The sequence below is a fragment of the Chiloscyllium plagiosum genome, unplaced genomic scaffold, assembly GCF_037043375.1.
Source record: "Chiloscyllium plagiosum isolate Xiang-an unplaced genomic scaffold, Cpla_swu_hap1 HiC_scaffold_37, whole genome shotgun sequence".
In the NCBI taxonomy this organism is placed as follows: domain Eukaryota; kingdom Metazoa; phylum Chordata; class Chondrichthyes; order Orectolobiformes; family Hemiscylliidae; genus Chiloscyllium; species Chiloscyllium plagiosum.
The window spans coordinates 30,922,524-30,934,563 of record NW_028270175.1 but is presented as its reverse complement, the minus strand read 5'-3'; the positions used below and the strand labels follow the sequence as shown (position 1 = coordinate 30,934,563).

The 12,040-nt window shown below is 41.0% G+C and overlaps 1 protein-coding gene across 1 annotated transcript in view; it reads left to right on the top strand.

The window, feature by feature from the left end:
- Positions 1–219: 219 nt before the first annotated feature.
- wnt4 (wingless-type MMTV integration site family, member 4) overlaps positions 220–12,040 on the top strand; it is a 29,598-nt gene continuing 17,777 nt past the window's right edge. Inside the window, exons 1-2 of the mRNA XM_043675618.2 lie at positions 220–845; positions 3,667–3,902. Of these exons, the coding sequence (XP_043531553.2) occupies positions 769–845; positions 3,667–3,902 (313 nt within the window). The 5' untranslated portion in view covers positions 220–768. The remainder of the gene's footprint in view (positions 846–3,666; positions 3,903–12,040) is intronic.

Below are 12,040 nucleotides of genomic sequence, written 5' to 3'. Positions count from 1 at the left end.
ACGCTCTCTTTTGCTTCTCTCCCTCTGCCGGTTGTTTGTGGAGCTTTCCTGTCCAACTCGAGTGTATTCACTTTCAGATGGTGCTCCTGTCAGTATATCAGTGACTCATCAGCGCCTCTCTGTACACCACACACAACGGCGAATGGAAACTGCGTTTTGGGCTTGATTGACACGGCGGCCGGTCCAACCCTGAGCTACCTTCCCCCCACCCCCCTCCGGAGGGTGGTTGGAGGGGGGAAATCTCTGCCTGATCGGGGATCCGAGCTAGGGGCTCGCCTCGGCTCCTCGCATTCTCCTGCTCACCCAGCCTCGGCGCAACATCCCACGAAGACAAGCCTCCGACACCGCACCGGGACTCGCAGAGTTTGTGCAACCCCAAGGAGACCTCGCCTGCACCCGGCTAACGCTCCGCCGAACCTCCGCTAAACTCACATCACATCCTTTCGACCGCGAAAGGCTTGTACTATTTCACCAGAAATCACTTATAACCACATTCTAACAGCACTTAAAGACTGTCCGTATATATTTACATAAATATATATTGGCGACATCCACCATCTATAACTTATTTTCTAATTGAGTGGAACTTCCTCTGGACGAAGACTGCTTTAACCTGTAACAGATCGCTTGGAAAACTAAAGAAAAAAAGACTTGTTGCACTTTATGTGATTTTTTTTGTGAGGGAAAAATTCTGAAACGCTAATTTCTCTAAAAAGAAAACATCATCTGCAATTAAGGAGATTCTAGGTTGCTGAAGTTGCCTTCGTGATGACTCCGGTCTCCTTCCTGCGTTCGCTTCTCGTCCTGATATTGGCTCTGTTTTCGGCGACCGCTAGTAACTGGCTGTAAGTGTCGATAATTATGACTTATTATAGTTGTAACATTATTGCAAAGAAGAGGGAACGTTCTAATTCTCTCCTCTGAGGGTGAGCTGGTGCCACAGGCTGAATGCATGAGGTGAGGGGTGCGTTCAAGTTTAATTCTCTTCCCCCAAAGAGGTCACTTTTTTTTTCCATGTTTTTTTTAAAAGTTAAGACTTTCAGATGCAATCGGATCAGCATTTTCTAACCCCGGACTCTCGTCCTATCCTGTCATTCAGCGTTGAAAGATTCCCCAATTAAACAGTGTCATCTTCTATTATCATTAAATACATTTGGCAATTTTAACTGACCTTTTGTTTTGTAATGTTATTGATAAGTATAAATGTAACTTATCACGTTTTTTTTCTTAAAAACTTGCATCACCGTGGGCGAAGGGTAGCAACTTTATTTATTTATCTCAATTTATTATTTTTGATTAGTTAGGTGGGGTGGTCCAAGAGGGTGAGGCTAAGAGAAGTGTCGACTTGTGCAGACCTGCTCCAGACTACAGTAGATACGTGCTTTCAATTAATCCTCATTTTTCATTCATACTGTGAGCGAAGGTACCGGCACATGACAGGCGTGTTGTTTAAACTGTGGGCTGCTTTATTCAGGTGGTTTTATTTTGTAAGAAAGAGACGAGTCAAAATATGTTGATTAAATTGAGGGTTAAAAGCTTGACGGTATCTGGACTGTAGCCTCTCCCTGTATTGTGATGATGTTCAGTCTGGAATGTCAGTCATTGTCCAATTATTGACTGCTCGTCATTTAAAAAAAAAGGTTTATAAGCAGACCACGTACAGTATAACAGAGGTAAGGAAAGGATTCTGAATTGTTTGCAAAGTAAAAAAAAATGCAGGCAAAATTACCGTGCATTGAAATTGTTAGCATGTGGAGAATTTTAATATAAATATATATACACACTCTGAAGTGGAAGACTTGTTCTATACAATTAACATTTCATGCGATCGGACAGAATTACGACAATTATTCCATCATTATCTGTTGCTGAAAAATGTATATCTTCAGTTCCAAAACCCATGAGCGAGAAAATCTGAGAACTAGTGAAACAGAGATTGGAGTGTGAGAGAAGTGGACTCCTCAATTTCCCATGTCTGATTAAAGAAAGTATTTGTTTTCCAAACGACGCTGGGCAAATCGGAGAAGGGGGAGCTGCTTAGGGGAGCTGAAGGTCAACTTTGCACAACAAGTCTCGTACACTGTCACAGGGCTGTGAACCGCCGAAACATCAGATACCTCGCCAATCTGATTGTACTTAGTGGAAACACCCTAACCTAACTGAGAGTAGGCAGGACAGTTTACAATTGATCAAATTATTCGAGGGGTGTACGTGTGAGAGGGAGAGAGAGAGAGGGGGGAGGGTTGTAAGGTTAAATTAAGGTACACCAAATACAGAACGGAAAATCCGAACCCCCTTAACCCTTTAATTCTGAAAAGTACGTGAATATTTGTTGCTCGGGTAAGGAAATGCGTTAATTTCCAATAACATTTTTTTAGAATTTGAGGAACCTGTGAAACACTGAGTGCTGTAGTTTACAGGAATCTGCATTGTTACTATGACCAGAAGTCTGTTGTCTGATCGAGCAGGCTTCACGCTGGTATATGAAGAGAGAACTCATTAACCGCAGGGCAAGTGGTGGGTGTCCCTAATTCATCACAGGTCATTTTTTTTTCTAAAGTGGAATTTAGAGAGATAATTCTCCATAAACTACAAATGCACAGGAAGTATATGATTTGTTTACAACTGTTTTTTGTTTAATGGATTCAAATTTTCGGGCTGAAGATCTGTCTTGTGAAGAATAAGTTAAGAATTTGGTTTGAAGTGTAAGTAGTTAACAAGAGCAGCTAAAATGTTGAGGCTTATTTATTAATAGACATCAATGCGAGGGAGGAACCCGTTCGGAAACAAATAACATTTCATCTTTTGGAGTTCTGCGAAATGTACAATATGTGACCAACAGGATTCACAAAATCCATGTTCTCATAACTTTTTTTTTCAGAAAATATTTTGCCCCCAACGTAAAAAGCATAATTGTTCCTACACCCCTCCCCCAAACACACGTACAATTTTGTATGCATCCGTTTTAAATACACTGAAGGGAATGCTGTAAACTGCTCAATACTGAATTCAAACGCTCCTCTTAACAACTATTTGCATCAAATATTACCGATTAATTCATAAAATATTACAAATATAATTAAAGAATGATGTTTTTTTTAAAAAGCCAGATCTTTCAGTCTAACTAGTTGCCGAATCTGTTTAATGTGCCTTCCTCCCCCGGGCTTCTTCCTCGAGCAATTGTCATGAGTTTTATCTCCAGCTCGCTCTGATTATTTAACTCCAATTTTACTGGAGTAAGGAGCGAATTTGGAAAATTGGGGTTTGCAAACAACTTTCGTCTCACGTGCTTATTTTTTTTTTAAAAATCGAATCTCCATCTCCTTGTGTGATTACAAACATTCGAGAACAAAACATTAAACATGAAGTGAAGTCAGACAAAACACACAGCTGAGCTATTTATTTTTAAGACACGGCCACAGCAAATGGCTTTCTGATATCTGGGTTGCGTTACAATACATTTTACACTGCGGTCGAATTCTTGTTTCCTATCCCGGTATACACCCACCCTGTTTTGCAAAGTGGCTGTGATCCGCTTTGTTGCACTTTTGTGGCGAGGTATCCAGTTTTATTTTGAACTGCCCCAGCACCCACCTTCCCCACTGGCAGCAGCACAACTGGCGGATTCTGCTAATTTGCCCGTTTGCCTTCTGGGTGTTCCAACAGGTATCTGGCGAAGCTGTCGTCGATCGCCAGCATTCAGGATGAGGAGACCTGCGAGAGGTTGAAGGGTTTGATAAACCGACAGATCCAGATCTGCAAGCGGAACGTGGAGGTGATGGACTCGGTGCGGAGGGGAGCGGAGCTAGCGATTGAAGAGTGTCAGCATCAGTTCAGAAACCGACGCTGGAACTGCTCCACTGTCGACACGCTGCCTGTTTTCGGCAAAGTGGTCACACAAGGTACACAGAGAGAGAAAGAGAGAAAAAATCCCGGGTTATATCGTGCGAGGTAGACAGCTCAGAGGTAACAACCCCTGGGCAAGAAGGGGCAGTTCATCATTGCAACAGTGTCAGAGGAGGCTACATCACGCTTCACACAGCTTGGGATTCAAGAAACAATTGCATATCTGGAAGGAGAGACAGATAATTGTATCAAGAAGTGGGGGAAGGGGGAAGCAGGGGTTAGACAGAGAGGAAAAGGCTTGCTGTCTTTAATGATCTGTTTTTTTTAAATTATATTGTCATAAATCCAGGAATGTGGCTAGAGGATTGAAGGATTGTTACCAAGCGAGCTAAAGATACACAAGGCATAGATAAGAAAGAAAAGGGTTTGCGTGCAGAAGAACTCTTACACCCTAACATACATCTGTCATTGCAGTCTTGGGATTTCATATACACAGATCAACAATTATAGTGCAGCAACAAGAATGCAAAATAAATTGAGAACAGCAGCAAATATTATTCATAAAGTAAATAGACTGATATAAAGATTGTGCTGACAGTTGCACATACAAAGTTGTGACAACAAATTCAGGTTGAATAATGGAAGGATCAGTATATTCTGCCTGGAAACAAAGAATTAATTTCTCAAAAACCAATAAGGACCTAACTGCGGTGATAGGCCTCTTTCCTTTTTTTGTATTTATCAACGTTCCCAGGGCTTTCTTCTCTTCATGCTACTGAGCTGCAAATATAGTGACCTGCTCTCTGTGTTGACGTCATGATTAATTACACTATCCACTGTGCTAACGCACTCTTTCCCAAAGTTTTTTAAACAGTAGAACGTCTTATTTCCCCTCCTCCGTCCTTTCTGGCTTTAAACCCAGGCTTCAAATCATTGCTCCTCCAAACAACTTGTCTTCTCATGTATGCTTGTCAACATTGGGGGATGTTTTGTGCTGTGAGCCTCTGCCCTTTACCTGAAATACAACACTAAACAATGTCCTGTGATAAAGTAGAAATAGATCACTGAAGGACCAAGATAACCAATAGTAAAACCCAAAGTGAAGGTTTTTGTTTTCAATCCACAACTAAAAAGTGCAGATCAGCAATTGCAATCAGGAGATATAATGTGAATCTAGAGTAGCAAGGTCAGATAAGGACTAGAATCCAGAGTGGTATGATACATTAATGTTGCTTTGAAATTACAATCTTCTTCTTAGGCTGTCCCTCAGGCTGAAGAACATGCAAACATATTTGTTTCCGCTCGGTTCGATGGGTTCTGAAATGATTGATTTGACCAGTGTGCAATCTAATGACAATATATGGGCACTGATTATAATCTAGAATAACACCAATTAGAGAACTTCTCTAATGGCTCAATGAGTTTACCCAGTGAATAGTTGAGCTTTACAGATGAAGAAGAGTTAAGCTTTGATCCCAGTTCATGGCCAGCAGTCATTATTTCAAGGAAGAACGACTGATCAGAGTTCACTTCCCATAACACTTCCAGCAGCCCTCACTGAAGACTGTGAACATTCAGTAAGGGCAAGCTCATTCCCTTTGAAAGGGTTGCCCCTTGTGGTTATTGGGGCTGCTGATTATTAGAGCATACACATCAGTGATGACCGATGAGAGAATATCAAAAGTCTTTTTGGCCTAAGCTTTCAACAAATTCAGGGGAACTAAGGAGAAGACGAAAATCACGTATCAGTCATGCAAGAAATAAGATCAAAATTCTGTGCTGAATATTCAATTTCTATGGGTGTGTAAACAAGCCAAAGCAGACTGGCATTTATTATACAGCCCACATGGTTTTCATTCCAATTCAGTCTTATGAAATGAATATTCAGATGCTGTATAACAGGTATAATCTGCTGCTAACTGGTTTATCCACCCCTGCTACAACTAAACATGGCACTTCCACACTCCCCCATCTTTATATTTAAAATCCCATCCATCTGTCATGTTTCCAGCATCTTCTGTGTTTAATCCACATTCCTCAGTATTTATTTTTATCAATAACAATTCACACATTGACAAATAAAATGTGCAGGATTAATGTAATTGAGATGTACCAATAGGACTACAAATAACATGCATACAGAGCAGACAGTAATCCCAGTGGTGCCACAAATGTATCAGTGATGATGATATCTGAACAGCTATGGTAATCTCGAAACAGTCAGATACCGAGTAGGAGCAGAATCCCGGGGCAACCATTTAAAGGGCAATGACTGTATTCTGTATTCTTGGAAACAAAAAGACATCCTCCCTCACAAAGACAGCTACCTCACCCTCTGTAATATCGCTTGTCTCTACCTCTGCCTGCTGTAGAACCTTCATCTAAACATTTGATGTCTTCCATCTTCCATAAGCTCGTCAAATAGTCTCATGCCTATATTTGAGCACACACTAAGTCCTGTTCATTAATCATTCCCTGTGCTTGATGATCCACAGCAGCTACAGAGTTCATCAATATCTCAATTTTAATGTTCCCATTCCCATGTTCATTTCACTCCTGGCCTCAGCATCCCTATTTCTGTAATCTCCTGCAGCCCTGTAACTCTCAAACAACTCCATATTCCTTCAATTCCAGATTCTTGCATCCTTAACAATCCCAGATATGCAATCCACCACTTAGACCCCAAGCACTGAAGTTCCTTTCTCTGCCCCCTTTGAGTTACCTCATAAAGATGACTCACCTGTCCTTATAGCTCCTTCTTTGACAGTGTCAAAGTTTGTCTGTTATACACCTGCAAAGCATTTTGGGAAGTTTTGCTACAGTAGAGGGACTAAATGACTAAATAAGTGCAAGTTGTTGTCACACACAGTGCAGTTATAGACAGTGACAACAATCACAGTACAGAGGTGCACAGAGAACTTAGCAGCATTGTCAGAATAGTTGCAAATAGTCATGTGATGACAGGACTGCATATTGTTGATCAAATATTAATAAAATGAGATAATGATACTGGAACCAGAGGGAGGAGATCAAGATATCAAGTCCAACTTAAAGAAAGATTACATTCAGAGTTCTATTTATTTAGTTGTTCATTTAGTTTTTTCACAAGATATGAGTGTGTCTGATAAAAACCAGCATTTATCATCCATCAAGACATATAGTGTGCCACCTTCTTGAGCTTAGATTAGAGTGGTGCTGGAAAAGCACAGCAGTTCAGGCAGCATCCGAGGAGCAATAAAATCGATGTTTCAGGCAAAAGCTCTTCATCAGGAATACAGGCAGAGTGCCTGAAGGGTGGAGAGATACACCCTTCAGGCACTCTGCCTGTATTCCTGATGAAGGGCTTTTGCCCGAAACATCAATTTTACTGCTCCTTAGATGCTGCCTGAACTGCTGTGCTTTTCCAGCACCACTCCAATTTAAACTCTGGTTTCCAGCATCTGCAGTCATTGTTTTTACCCACCTTCTTGAGCTACCGAAGTCCAGCGTAGCAATTTTAAGACAACTGCTTGACTTGAGGGCTCGTAAGTAGCTATCACATTGCAGTGGATATGGAGACATATATAGGCCAGTCTGGGTCACAACACAGGTTTTCTTCTCAGCAGAATTTTAAGAGATCAATTATTTCATGGTCACTTGGAATTAAATCTGTCCTATAGTTTCACGTGTTGATCAGAGTAAGGATGGCAGAGTTCCCTTCCAAAAGGACATTAATAAACCGATTACCTACAGCTATGTAGTTTCATGATCATCAACACTGATACTAAGTTTCTACACCAGACTTAATTAATAGATGAATGTAAGTTTGCCAGCAACCATGGGAAATTAAACTCATATCTCTCAATTATTGGTCCAGAACTTTGGGCTACTAGTTTAGAGGCATGACCACCATTTCAAAGATTTACCAGAGTATTATGGACATTTCAAGGACAAGGCCGGAACTCAAAATCAGTCATAAATTAAAGAAATTACATTCAGATTACATTAATATTAATTTATTCATTGTGAGGATGTGGCTGTCACTTCCAAAAACCAGCATAATTTGCTGTTCAAAAGGTGCTGGTGACTCACATTTATTGATCTGTTGAAGTAAGAATCAGTGAGAGACCTCAAAGCATCTCAAGTAAAATCGACCATAAACCAATGACAGAAGTCATTGGAAGAACTGGGATCTGGAGAAAATTATAGGAATCCAAAGAAATGCTCAGGAAAGGATAACTACGTTGGAGTAACATTGCAATCAAATTTTCAGTAGAATCTTGAATTTTAAGGAGGCTAACTATCCCTGCAGAAATAGAAATATTCATAGATATATATGAAATGGGCAAGTAAATTATCAACTTATATAGGTGTTAGATTGTGAATGTCATGAATGTAACATGTTTAGGAAACCAAACAATGACCTGAGAACTGCTGGTTAATTCAGTTGGTGAGATGGCTAAAGCAAATTGGACCAGTAACGAAAGCCCTGTTCTGCCTGAGCTAATTCTTGGGGCCTGCCTTCGCATCTTGCCCTATTGTGATATCTTGACTTAAGCTGTGGTTAGCAACCCTCAGAGCATGAGGACGCAATGCAGCAAGAGGACACTGAGCCCTTGGACTGCAATATGTTTTCTTATATGAAGTTCAGGGTTGGCAAAGGGCTCAGCCTGAGCAGAAATGTTAGTTTAGATCAGAGTGGTGCTGGAAAAGCACAGCAGGTCAGGCAGCATCTGAGGAGCAGGAGAATCGACATTTCGGGCAAAAGCCTTCATCTAAACTCTGGTTTCCAGCATCTGCAGTCCTCACTTTTGTCTGAGCAGAAATGTGCAGAATTAACTCCAGGGATAATACTACCAAAGCTACCCACCCACACATTGACACCACATAAAACTTTAATTATGTAAGTTGAAATTTCATTGGCAACGATTTGCAGTGATGATTTTGTATTTGTTTCTTTATGGATATTAAGTAGTAGGCAATTTAGGTCTCAGTTTCTGCATTGACATGTATAGCACTGGTTAACTGTGGTTTGAAATCCCAATTTCAGTGTAATCTGAATTTTAACATACACTTGAGGAGATAGTGTCTCACCACCTGGACTTCCTTCAACATATAATATAACTATAGCTCCTCTAAACCCATTCAGAGTTTAAAAAAGGTCCCAGGTATTCTCTGCATCTTCTTTACATTTTTAATATGAGTGCAGTTTATCTTAGGACAATCTATCTTTACCAATTCGGAACATTTCATTAGCTTCAGGCCCTGCTGGGTGGAATTGTTCTCGTATATGTAAGTGTGCATGTGCTGATCTGCCAGTACTGTCTGCTATAACAGCTAAACTGGCAGCCAGCCCAATTACATAAAGTTGCTATGGAATAGTTCACGATTCATTCGCCATTATGATATTGAAAACAGTGATCAGTGCAGGACTAAGACATACAGACCAAGGCGCGGAGAGGTTCAAAGGACAGCTTCTGTGCGGTAGATTTTTACTTTGGGAACTCAAATTCACGTGCGATGACATTACACTCCCAAACCACTTCGCATTGATACAAATGGAGACCTTTAAGTTCAGTGTTGAATTCAGTGTTGAAGTATTCCATCTGTCCTTGGCATAAGTGAATGTGAACATGTTTTGGGATTGGACAGTGATGTCCAATTAATCAGACTCAAATCCAGATTTTTCCAAAGTTCTCACGAAAGGCTATCGACCAGAAACATGTTTCTCTCTTCACAGGTGCCTACTGAATATTTTCACCACCCTCTTTTTAAAATCCCGTGATACAAGACGAACTTCACAAGGCACTAGCTCACCTATGGAATGATTCTGAGGTGCCAGGCAGTGGACACTGCTGGTGGAACTGTAACAAGAATCCTTTTTATAGCTTTTTTTTACAGAGTGCAAACCCCTAAGAGGTTGTTTTTTCTACCTGGGGTCATTGAATGCAAACCAATCAAGCCTGGCACCAAAACAAGCCCAGAAATGACCCAAACAGAAATGGATTATGTAGTATTTAAAGGAATGTCCTCCTCTTTTAGCATTTTAATCTCAGGTAACCTGTGCTAAACGGTCCCCATTACTTTTTAATTTTTGTTCCGTGTCAATCTTGATCGGCTGAATTGGGAATGACAGTGTGGGACCTCACAGCCGGTGTTGGTGGAACTTTTTGTTTACTGTGCAAGCTAGCTGGTGAGCTCGAAGCAGATGTTGGGAAGAGTGGAATGTGTTTTTTTGTGTGTGTGTGCGCAAGAGGGGATTCCATGGTGTAGAGCGACCTCCACTGTCACTGCGTAACCCTGCAAGATGAGCTCAGGCGGACAGCAAGGAAAAGCCCATCCCTGCGAACTTCTCTCTCTCTCTTTCAGCGTCATTTTCCCGATGTATAAATAGTTTAACGCTCGGACAGATAACAGGCGTTCGCTCTTTAGGAGAGGAGATATTTCCGCCTCTTGCACTCATCTCACCGAAAAATCAACTAATATTGAACATAATTAGACATTTCCCCATGTAACGTGGATGGCCATTAATATTTTATGCCTGATGCCAATACATTTGGGAAACTTGTTTTCTGTACATTTAATTTTCCCGGTATATAAAAATATATAATTTATTTTTCCCATTGTTCTCTGCTGAATGCTAATCACGCAATGGTGTGATTCCATGGCGTAAGATGTCTTGTTCTCTCCAGTAGATTTCACTCTTCATCAGCATTAACTGGTGTCAACTGTTTTGGTCAGAAGCGTATGAGCCAACTGTGGATCGATGTGGTTCTGTGGTAGTGTCCCGACCTCTGCAACAGGAGGTCCAGGTTCAAATCCCACCTTTTCCAGAAGTATGTTATAACATCTATGAACAAGTTGATTAAAAAATATCTAATATCCAAATGTATCACTGTTGAGCCAGTATTTTCCAGCAGGGTTGATGAAGAACCTAGGAACAGGGGGCCTTTGAGCCCGCTACTGTATTCACCTCACTTAAATCACAGCTGATCTATAACCTTCTTCCTTGATACCCTGAGCAGATGCCCCACTAGGAGCACAAAGTTAAAAATCACACACCACCAGGTTATAATCCAACAGGTTTATTTAGAAGCACTAGTTTTCAGAGCGTTGCTCACTCGGAGCAGATTTTTCACATTTTCTGGAGAGCATTGAATCAATTTTAACCCTTGTTCCTTAACCAAACGCTGACTAGGTTTATGGAATCATTGAATCTCTACAGTGTGGAAGTAGGCCACTTAGCCCATCAAGTCCACACCGACCCTCTGAACAGCATCCCACCCAGACCCCACCCCCTTACCCTATCCTTGTAACCCTGCATTTCCCATGGCCAATCCACTTAGCCTGCACATCCTCGAGCGCAATGCGAAATTTAGCGTGGCCAATCCACATAACATCTTTGGACTGTGGGAGGAAACTGGAGCGACCTGAGGAAACCCACGCAGACCAGGGAAGAATGTGCAAACTCCACGCAGACAGTCGCCTGAGGGTGGAATTAATCTTCCCAGCCTGCTGGGTGAATAACACATCAGGTGGATTTTGTGCTCATTAAGTTGGGATCAGGTCATATATGAATAACTCAGACACCACAGAATGAGGCCATTCAGCCCACTGTCCCCATACCAGCTTTTTGAATAAGTTACCACTTCTGCTGATTCACCATTGTCCTGTAAACAGTTTCTCTTCAAGTTTATATTGAATCGCCTTGTGAAAGATACAATTCTTTCTGCTTTCATCATCCTTTCAGGGAGCACATTCCAAAACATCAATACTCATGGTTCATCTATTTATTGAAACATGCAATCCAGGAAAACCTTTTTAACATTTTCAACTCTGTAATTAAATCTGCACATCCACCACTAATGTCGATTGTGTTCCGAGAGGTGAGACCACCCATCAAATTGAGATAAATGAAATCTGTTTTTCACAGATCAAATGGACATAGCACCCAACAATTTCACACACTCGTTTCTAAACTTTCAGTTGCAACACTTTTCCACTATTTGAGCACCAATTTCAGGGAAGGGGTTCAGCTCAGCAATGGGTCATTTTGACAACAGGCAGACCCTTTTATGCTACATCGAAATAAGTTCTGAACCTTTTGAGTTCATTACTACCATTCGTTCGGAGGTAGCACATTTCTTTTGATAAACTTTTTATTTTTTTTCCATTACTGTTTTTGGTCTCTCATCACAATGATGACTCAGATACT